Raw genomic sequence first — 10724 nt, forward strand, 5'->3', positions numbered from 1 at the left:
CAGCACAGGGCACCCCCGGGACAGCACAGGGCATTCCCGGGACAGCACAGGGCATTCCCGGGACAGCACAGGGCACTCCCGGGACAGCACAGGGCACTCCCGGGATAGCACAGGGCACTCCCGGGATAGCACAGGGCATTCCCGGGACAGCACAGGGCACTCCCGGGATAGCACAGGGCACTGCCGAGCCCCCGGTGCGGCCCCGCTCCCGCTCCGGCCCCAGATCAGTGCCGCACTCCCTCTGCCGCCCCGGCGCCGCACTGCAGCACGGCGGAGCCTGCAGCGGGCCGCAGCCCTCCGCTCACCGGCCGCCGCCAGGAGCGTTCGCTCAGCTCCGGCCTCGGCCTCGGCCCCGGCCCCGGCCCCGGCCCCGGCCCCTCCACCCGCGCCAAGAAGCGCCGGGAAGCACTGGGAAGCACCGGGAAGCACCGGCGCCCGCCGGACCCCGCGGGCCGTGGTCCCCCCCTCCGCGCCGCCAGGTGTCGCCGTCTCAGTTTCCTCGGCCGGAAGCGCCGCCCCGGCCGCCCCGCGGGTCTGTGGTGCGGGGCCGTTGATGGCAGCGCGGAGGGACAGAGCCCACGGACAGGGACCGGCACGGCGGGACAGACATCGCGGGGAGGTACCGGCACGGCGGGACAGACATCGCGGGGAGGTACCGGCACGGCGGGAGAGAGCCCGAGGGGAGGTGGCGGGGCCGCCCTGAGGGCGTGCGTCCGGCAGCGGAAGGGCCAGGCCTTTCTTTCCCTGTGGCAGTTTTAGGCCAGTGCTGCCCGTGTGAGGCAGTTTCCTCCTTCCCTTGTGCCCCCCCAGCCCCGTGCCGGCTGGGCGGCAGGCGTGCTCCGCTCTGTGCTGCCCCTCATCGAGCTCTGGGCTGTGGCGTTTGTTACGGTGAGCACTGATTAAACATTGCACAGGTGCACATACAAACCTTGTTTTTTGGGGTTTCAAGCGCTTTCCTGTTTCCACCAAGGAGAATTCACAGGAGAAGCAGCCGTGTGCTCCTCCCAAGGGGAGAAGAGAAGAAACGCGCTGAAGCTTCCTCCAAGAATTCCTGCGAATTAGGTGGATGAGATCCCTAAGTTATGTCGGCAGTTCTATCATTTGAACAAACCGAGGTGACAGACCTGTTGTGTTCTCCCGCAGTTTAATACAGGGAACATTACATGGCATAGTCTGCTGTCAAAACAGATACCTGACAGGGATAGCATGATAATAACTATTTGGGGGTCTTTTTTCCTTAGAAGACAAACTGGGTTTCTCAATAAGAACGTCTTCCAAGAGTTCTGACTTACAGTCCATGTGCAAATTTTAAAAATTCAGGCCATCGCTTGTATATTGACCTAGTGTGTTTCAGCCACACACACAAACCTCACCTTCTGCAGCAGGAATCAGTCAAAAATGCACATTAGTGCTTGAAGCAGGCTTGGTGCAGAGCCTGTAACAGCTTTCTTTGAGTAAAGTTATTTGATATTGCCTAAATTGCTGTTAAAATGTTAACTCAGCTGCAGTGAACTTTGATCGTTCACAGTTCTGGTTTCTGGTTACCTTGGTTTGAAACATGAACTTTGTGCAGCTAATAAAAAAAGATTAATTGTCATTAGAGCTGGTACACTAAGATGGTGAAGTTTGATAGGTGGTCTTTTAAAAAAGTTTCAAAAAATCATTCAAAGTCAGTACTGCAGTAGAAGCATGTAAATAGGTAAAGGCACTGGGACTTCTGTGTAGTGAAACTTACCACAGTCACTGCTCAGCAGCCACTGGAAATAAGAATTTTTTCAATTTCATTGAAATTTACCCTTTACTTCTTATGTGTGTTGTTCAGTGCAGATGTGAAAAGCTCAAAACTTCAGGAGTTAACTTAGACTACAGAAATGTGAGTGAAGAAGAGTTCAGATGGCCTAGCAACTTAGGAGTGGACTAGGTATAGCCCTAAAAACACAGGATTTAGGTTTTGACCTGAAAAATTGGTGTTAAGCATTAGAATACTGAAGTCTTTGTACTTTCAGATCACTTGCAAAAAACCAAAACCGGGTTTGCATTGTTTTCAGAATGGAACACACACTCTTTCTCACAGGTTTATAACATTGTATGTGTAGTTCCTCTACATTTAGGACTCTTTGTGCCTGTGTTTTTTCTTGCTTTAATTTAAATGTGGAAGTTGCAGCATTCCTAACAGTAGGCTGAGAAAACTTGTTTAAAAATGTTCGTTCCGTTATAATCAGTTGTGTCTCAAATCAGATATAGGATTATACTTTCAGACAAGTTTACTGGCCCAAGAGGAACCTCACAGATCATTTATATTTGCATCAGTTAAATCACTAGGAAATATCATGTCCTATGCAAGACCTTTCAATTACTGTGCATACAGTTTAACATATGGAAAAGTGTAATTGCTTCAGATACAAACATTTGCTTCAGAAAAACTGAAGTATTGCAGTCAAGAGCATTTCTGCAGCAAAAATACTCCAAACAGTGGCTTTCTAAATAATTCTAAAAATCCTATTGACTTACTATTCTCTTATAAGCTCTTGCATGGTTGTGTTCATATTTTTGTATATTGGCTAAACTTACTCATTTCATGTTGTTAGATTTTTATGATGTTATTTGATTTTATTTTATTGAGAGTAGAATCCCAGACTCTTTTGCACTGGACAACTGGTAGATTCTTCTATTGATTAAAAGGCCATATTACCCTGTTCAGTGGTTAGAACTAATAAATGTGTGTTGTGGTTTAACCCCAGCTGGCAACTAAGCACCACACAGCCATTCACTCACCCTGCTCACTGGGGGGAGGATCAGAAGGATAAAAGTGAGAAAGTTGTGGGCTGAGATAAAAATTAATATGATAATATAATAATGAGCTTAATAATTAAAAGACATTTCTAAAAACATTGTAAGAAAAATGAAAAGAAAACCAAAAGAGAGCAGAAAGTAAAAGCCAAGAAAAAACCAAGCAGTCCAAGTGAAAGCAGTTGCTCACCACCAACTCACCAATGCTCAGCCACTCCCAGCAACCCCTGCCCACCAGCCTCCACTTTACTGCCGAGGATGAGGCCACATGCTCAGGAATATCCTTCGAGTCACTTGGGGTCAGCTGTCCTGGCTCCTTCCCTTCCCAACTTCTTGTGTACCCGCAGCCCCACTCTGTCCGGGTGAGAGGCAGAAAAGGCTGTGGTGCTGTGTAAGCCCTGTGAAAACACCAGCGTGTTATCAACATTGTTTTGGTCACAAATCCAAAACACAGCCCCGTACATACAGCTATTGTGAAGAATTTAACTCCATCCCAGACACAACCAGTGCACTGCTTTTTCATTTTTCTGGGTTTTGCCTTTGCAGAATAGGATGTAGGTGAACATAAGCATCCCAGTTAGGCTATACTCACTGTAATTAAGGTAGCCTAACTGGGCTGATCTTGGAGGATTTGAGAGCAAGGGATTCCTTTCTTTTGGTAAAAGTTTGTTTTTTATATTTTATGATGCAGTGGAAAATAGGGCAAGATGGGCTCAGGCTCTGGTGTGTTAGGGCCAGCATTGGACTAGCAACAAACTTTGGCCAGGGTGTGAGACCAGTCTGCTGTGGCTCACTTGGTATTTAGTAATTTAATTTGGTAATTGAATTAGTGTATAACTGTATAATAACTACCCAATAGAGGGCACATGCACACAAACTGCACACACAGGCCACGTGACCACAAAACTGCACACATCTGGAACCACCAATCTTGGTGCATAGCCCAGACTGGTTCTTGGAAGGCTCAGATTGATCCAGGGTGTTGATCTGCACCTGATATACATTGGAAGAACGTACAGGAAAGTACTGCTGGATGGGAGTTGCTGACTGACATCAGCCAGTCTGTGCAGCCTACCTTGTGCAACTTTTTTTCCCCTTTGGAAACAGGATGGGTGAATTGTTCAGCCATCAGCAGTCCCTTTCTGTGGGCATTCTCGGTCTTGACTAACAGGGATTGTCCCAAGAGATGGGGTCCCCAGGAAAACCAATGACCAGAGCAGCCTGCTATGTGAACAATTCATCCACCTCATACCTTGCTCCCAGATTGCTCTTGAGAAAGTAATGCTGCTAAACATTTTGAATAGATATTTATTTTAGCAAAAAAAAGAAAAAAAAGCCTCTGAAAGAAACAGAAGATGCATGTTTTAATTCCAGAATAAATTTAGTATCTTTTTAGTTTTATCTAGACTAGAAGGCTGTAATTTCTTTACATGTTTTTTACACTACTTCAGTGCAGTATGTCTGGCTTATGGATAAAAGTTTGCATGGTGAATCTGATTGATTTTAATGCTTTCTTTAGGGTGATCTTCACAGAAGCTTGTAAAGGCTTCAAAGAATTCATTTTAGGCAAGATAAATGAAGTAAGTTGTTCTGATAAAGTAAAATGGATCCTTGTTCAGTTGGAGTTCAGCTTCAAGCTACCAATGAATGCCACAAGACCTATTACACTCGTCACACTGGCTTCAAGACTAAAGAAGATATATCTTCATCTGACCTCCTGCTGCTTCAGCTTAGGACTGGAGTAACCCTGTCAGAGAACAACACAATCTGCTTCCAGCATGCAAAAATTTACATCGAAAGATTTGAAGACTTACAAAAATCCTGTTGTGATCCCTTCAACATACACAGAAAACTATCAAAGAAAAACTTGCGAGCAATTGACTTAGATGATGCAACTTTTCTAAGTGCCAAGTTTGGAAGACAGTTTGTACCTGGTTGGAAGCTTTGTCCCAAATGTATGCAGATAATAAATGGAAGTGTGGATGTGGAACCTGAAGAGCGACAAAGAAGAAAACTGGACCCAGACGTATGTATATGGATCTGTTTTCCCATTCCCTCTACATTCTGCAAGCTATTAAGAGTTCATATAGCTACTACATAAAGAAATTAACTTTTTCCCTCATAGAAATAAGAAAGGATGTAGTCTTTTAGATGTGCAGGAGTTTACTGTATTTAAACCTTTATTTGGAGGGCCTTAAAAATCTTTTTCTCTAATTAAATATTATGGCCTTTAAGTTTTGAAAAATTGTGTCTGCTAGAGTGACTTACAACTCATAAATTCATGTAAATACCAGACTGCTGCTGGTATTTTAAGCTGTTATTCAAGCCTTGAAACAACAAACTCCTGTCCTTGAAACTGAACACTGCAAAAGTTGCTTCTAAAGATGTCTGTTCAATTAATAAAAAAAAAAAAAAAGGTGTTTTCTCTTGCAGTTCATTACAAAATGAACTTCATTGAGGTGAATTAAGTGTCCTCTTGTTGTGGTGTCTGGGCTGTGAAGGCCGTGGCATTTGGTCAAGGGCAGTGATGAACTGGTGTGGGAGGATAGTTATCCAAGTGCTGAGCTTGGAATATGGCTGGTACCTTGCTCAGTGCATTGTTCAGGCTGTGCACAGGGAATCTGTTGCGTGGGCAACCAAACCAGCAAGAGCTTGTCCGTGTGCACCCTGAGCAAAGAGGAGTTGCAGTCTAGGAGCTGTTCCCCAACTGTATTTTTCAATTACATGTCAGTATGATTAGGAGGCTGATAGGAGAGTAATTTGAAAGCATTGATTAAAACTGCTACTATAAAGCTTATGCTGCTGAGTTCAGAGACAGGTATAGGTCTCTGGCATAAAGATTTTAAGACTTAAATTGTGTCTCCTGGGAAATCATAGAATCATAGGTCAAGAATTCATCTAGGTTATTACAATATCCTTGACTGGACATTTTCTTAAGATTAAGATTTGTATTTATAATTAAGTGACATTTTCTCTTTCTTCAGGGGCGTACAGCTAAGGCTTTAAAGTCTCTCCAGTTTGCTAATCCAGGACGACAGACTGAATTCACTCCGGAGACCAGTAAAAGGGAGAAAAGAAGGCTGCAAACAAAAATTGCAGCGTTTAATTCAGACAGGTAATTTGTTAGTTGTATTTACATTAACTGCCATTTGAAAATAAAATATCCTTGATGGTCAGCCTATAACATTATCTATGTGGATGTTTGTGTGTGTATGGATTGGGTTCTTGATTTTAGGGATGCTGAGACCACTGTCATTCCTGAGATAAATAGAAGATAAAGTGTTTGCTTGCAGTCCATATTTCAGGCAAACACAGAAGGGTGTTTGTGAGGCACAACAATATTACATAGACCATAGATGTAGCTATTAATACATGCATAAGCTAAAATTCTGATAATAAGCTAAATTTGAATATAGTAAGATCAAGTAGGCTGCACTTAAAATATTGGAGTTACTGTCTTTCAGTAAACTCAATAGTTACACTTGGTAAAAAAAGTGTGCAAATTAGGACCTTACCTTCGTTTTGAAAAACAAAGTTAATGTCCAAGTTGGATAATACTGGATAACAAGTTACAACCTTCTAATGTGACTGATTAAAAAAAAAAAAAGGACATGTTCTATTTGTCAAAATATGCAAGGAATATCACATTAATGTGTTGCCCCTGCTCTCCACCTAAGTGTAACTGTACCAGACAGAAACAGACACTAGATGTGCTGCTCACCAACTACACATCCTTTCCTCTCCCTCCGTTTCTTCTGCTTAATTTGGGCACAGAGTGGAGATATAATTAGGACTGAGAAGTGTTGTCAAATACAGTAAGGTATGTATATCTTTGAAATTAACAGTGTTAAAGTGAACACCTGAAGAAAGCAAACTTCCCTCCACAAATACTAGCAACTTGGCATCAAAGTGGATTTTAACATGGAAAATAACTGTTGGTTTTCATTGTACAGGCAAGTTCTGCCAGCCAAGAGTAAAGTGTACGATAGCCAGGGCCTGCTGCTCTACAGCGGGATGGACCTGTGTGACTGCCTGGATGAAGATTGCCTGGGCTGTTTCTATGCGTGCCCCAAGTGCGGCTCCAACAAGTGCGGCACAGAATGTCGCTGTGACCGCAAGTGGCTCTACGAGCAGATCGAGATAGAGGGAGGAGAGATCATTAGAAATAAGCATGTTGGGTAGTGTAAGTGTGCATTATTTAATCCTGACTCTATGGCCCATGCTTTGATTAAACACCGCACATTCAGCATTTAGTAGTTGAATGGAAGCCCTTGGAATTTGTGATGATCCACATGATGAATGTACTCCCTTTCACAATCATTTTCAGTATGGACATAATTGTGCTGCTGTCTTTTCACACTTGAGTCTGCATTGAGTACAAACTCAGGCTTCTTAGTCATCCCAGTAAGATCTCACTGAGCAGTCTTTGTATTAAAGTACAGGGTGCTAAATTCTAATGTGATCTATCCTGAGCTGCTCACTACTGCTTCATACATTGTTTTATAGAATGTACCATCTGCATGTATCCCCCATTTCTCCTTCTCTAGTTCAGGATCTCATGGGTTTTAACCTGTTTTATGTGAAACACTGAAAGTTCTCAATGAATTAACATGCAGTATTAATAAGGCTCTCTAGTATTAATAGTGAATGCTGTATCATCTGTAGAGTATTGAAGCTACATCTGGGAAATCCAATCCTGTTCATTTAAAAAGGAGTCAAAAAGAGAGCATTTAGGTGTTCAGATCTCATCCCAGTTACTGGGATTGGCAATCAAGTTATCCTTATGAATTCAAGCCTCACTCTTAAAATACTGAAATTAAACCGTCAAGGCATTGTGGTAAAGTATAATTTATTACTTTGTTGGTTTCTGTAGAACAAAATTAAAATCATTTTGCTCTGTTATCAGTCTGTAATTGGTCTGAACCAGTACTTCAACAGCCCTCTCCCTGTTTTTTTCTCTTTTTACTGATTTTAAAGGTTTATACGCCGCTGAAATGAACTTGAGCATCTGTTTCCAAACCAAGGTTATCTAGGCTGTTACCAAAAAAACACTGCTGAATTGAAAGTATCTTTGGTTGATACATTATCTGTCCTCAGAATACTAAACTTTTACAATATAACAAGGTGTAGTGACAAGATTTTATAAATGAAATCTTGGTAACATTTTTATTCTTTGTATTTTTGTTGTGTTTTGTATAAATTTCCTATTCTTTGATAACTTGGAAAATCTGCATGTTTGTTGGGTCACATTTTTTTGATAATACTGTTAGCTTCTTACAAACATACTTGGTAAAGTTGTATAATCTTGCTATTTGTTCAGCAGATTTTTTTCTTTTCTGGCGAGTGTCATGAACGTTGCATTGCCAAAACCCGAAGTTATGCTTTGAGTTGTGCTGACATCTGCTGGTCCTGCTGGAGTAAGCACTGAGATACTACATTTTTATTAAATCTGTTATAAAAATAATCAGACTCTCTTTTTTTTTTGGTCAGAGCATTGGCTCTTCTGCAAGTGGGTATCTCTCATTGGCCTTTGGTTCCAGCCACATTTATCACAAGAACCATGAGGTGAGTCTTAGGCAGAGCCACAGAGTCTTTGCAGCTTTCCAGGCAGCAGCACCACAGCTGAGTAACAGCCATGGCTTGCTTCCCTTCCATGCCAGTGGCATCTGACACAGCAGTGAATCTTGTGCACTTGATCCGTGTTTGGATCTGTTTCATCTCTTAAGCAATCTTTTGAATTAAATGAAAATATAAACAGGTAACTTCCAGGATAGTGAGAGGGGAAAAGCTGGTTGAGGTTGAGTCGTGTCATTTACATGCGTTTATTATTTTCTTTAATTAGACCAGAGTCAGCAATACCCACTGTTAATGAGCTTAACAGGCTTCTACGTGTGTGATGAGTGTAACTGACCACTTCTGGTCTGCAGCCAGGTTTTGGATTCAATAACTACTGAATGCCTAGAGCATCCCATTATTACAGCTGTACTTCTCCATCTCCATTAAGTCTCTGCAAAGTTAGTACATTCAGCCTCTCATTTTACAGATGCACTAGCAGGTGATTACTTTCCCAGATAAAACACTTATTTCCTAACAAAATGCGCAGGACTGCTGTTTGACTAAAAACCTGCATCAAGTAGTGGGTACTGTCCCTAAGGAGACTTGGGGTTTGGGTTTTTTTCTGGTAAAAAAATGACTTCTTGGTGTTCACTGTTCACATATCATCCTAACATACTTAGGACATTTGCATTTCACTGCATTTCCTTAACATGCCTAGGCTGTAGTGTGTTACTAAGTTCAATAGCATGTATTTATACAGTTCCACGTGCCCCACAACTATTTTCCTCTTAAAAGACATTGTTACAAGTCAGACTTTACCATCTTGTTAGATTTAAAATGCTTATGGCATGAATTTTTCATTTTTCTGTTTTGACAAACACCACACAAGCTATTTTGTCATCATCTAAAGTGAGTGCATATGACTCCCAGCAGCACAGGTACTTCCCCATCTGCCAGAGTTACTCGCAACTAAGCCTGTTAAACAGGACATTCTTTTAACAGAGCCAAAGGAAACAACTACTTGCCATAAAATCCAAAATTCGTAACCACTTTAAGCTCTGCATGCAGTGAAGCCAACTGCAAGTATAGCTCAGTGGCTGTATTAAAACTTTTCTTTCGGTATTAATTGCAAAAATTAATGCCTTGGCAAAGTTTACATATTCAAGAGACAACAATTAATGACAGTAAAAGACTCTGGTTCATGAAGAATACATACCCCACGAATCAGTTGGAGTTTACTGAACAGAAGCTCCAGAATTGTGCTCTTGTAAGAAGCCAAGCCAGTTCTTAGCACGCTGCTTTCTCAGAGCAAACTTCACATCAAGATTAGAACATGGTCAAATTTAACATCTTCTAAAGTCAGCGAGGGTTCTTCTGTGGATCCTGTGAGAATTACCACACAACCCCATGGTCATACCTGAGTTAGGATGTGTCCCTTTGTGAAGCTGAAAGTTTAAAACCAGGTAAATATCCCTTTGGATTATTTTTGTTAAATACTCAAGTAACAGTATGGTACAGTCAGGTGATTAACTCAGAGAGGGTTTACATTAACATTTTCAGCATTATGCTACAAAAAGACATTTGTCTTTGGGAGTATGTTATAACCTTATCCTTAGACACAGCATGAATTTGGGTTTTTTTAATGAATTAAATTCACTACTTCAGTAACTAACATAAGACAACTTCTAACTTTTGAATCTCTTACCATTGAAGACATCAGAAAGAGCTGGAAGTGGACAGACCTACACAAAAACTGTAATTTTATAAATCCAGAAGTCAGAATTAAAGCTTCTAAAGGAAAAGAAGGAAACAATTAAGGTGACTAATTTTTACTTATTTTAGATCTGTTTTAATGTTCCTTTTAGCCTTTCCTCATAAGCATTACTCATATTAGCCAGAATGGACCAGTAGTCAACTGCACAAATGCTCTCACTGAAATCCCATAGTGACAGATCTCCAGTGACATTGAGTGTTTCGGTGGACATCTGTCACTTGATGTGTCACAGAAACAGCTACAGCTACCTGCAATCAGCATCAAGGCCTTAAGAGTTCTAGGTCTCATGACAAAGCACAAACATACAATTTCCAGTTTTAATTTGTTTACCCTTAAAATTAGAATTACTTTTTTTTGGTCATATTTGTGTCTCAATAAATGCAGTGTCAGCATTTTCCAACTGATCTCTCAGTGGCCTATAGGATGTGCTGACATACAGTAGCTTGTCCCTCAGGATCCAGGTCTTTTTCCCCAGTAATTCTTCAGCAATTATTCTGAAAGCTTTTTTCACCTTTGTACTGGCTTCTAACCAGTCAATACCACACTAATGCAACTTTATTTAAAGGCCCCTTTAAACACTTCTCTCAAGCTTCAAATTATATAT

The 10724-nt window shown here is 41.6% G+C and overlaps 1 protein-coding gene across 3 annotated transcripts; it reads left to right on the forward strand.

Moving 5' to 3' along the window:
* The first annotated feature begins 513 nt into the window (after positions 1–513).
* Positions 514–8254, forward strand: ARL14EP (ARF like GTPase 14 effector protein). 3 transcript variants are annotated; one of them, XM_069016501.1, is made up of 5 exons: positions 522–619; positions 653–888; positions 4310–4816; positions 5775–5905; positions 6744–8254. In XM_069016501.1, exons 3-5 carry the CDS (start codon positions 4394–4396, stop codon positions 6970–6972), a joined length of 783 nt encoding a protein of 260 aa, XP_068872602.1. In that variant the 5' UTR covers positions 522–619; positions 653–888; positions 4310–4393; the 3' UTR covers positions 6973–8254. The 3 variants fall into 3 exon arrangements, with proteins under 3 accessions (XP_068872601.1, XP_068872603.1, XP_068872602.1); XM_069016500.1 differs by having other exon boundaries at positions 514–888; XM_069016502.1 differs by lacking the exon at positions 653–888 and having other exon boundaries at positions 520–619.
* Positions 8255–10724: the final 2470 nt, after the last annotated feature.

The sequence above is a fragment of the Aphelocoma coerulescens genome, chromosome 5 (genome assembly GCF_041296385.1).
Source record: "Aphelocoma coerulescens isolate FSJ_1873_10779 chromosome 5, UR_Acoe_1.0, whole genome shotgun sequence".
Lineage (NCBI taxonomy): Eukaryota > Metazoa > Chordata > Aves > Passeriformes > Corvidae > Aphelocoma > Aphelocoma coerulescens.

Excerpts from the sequence above, each read along its gene's own strand:
- ARL14EP (XM_069016500.1), top strand. The coding sequence starts at position 4,394 with ATGGATCCTTGTTCAGTTGGAGTTCAGCTTCAAGCTACCAATGAATGC. Across the intron at positions 4,817-5,774 it reads GAAGAAAACTGGACCCAGAC|GGGCGTACAGCTAAGGCTTT; the intron begins GTATGTATATGG and ends CTCTTTCTTCAG. Across the intron at positions 5,906-6,743 it reads GCAGCGTTTAATTCAGACAG|GCAAGTTCTGCCAGCCAAGA; the intron begins GTAATTTGTTAG and ends TTCATTGTACAG.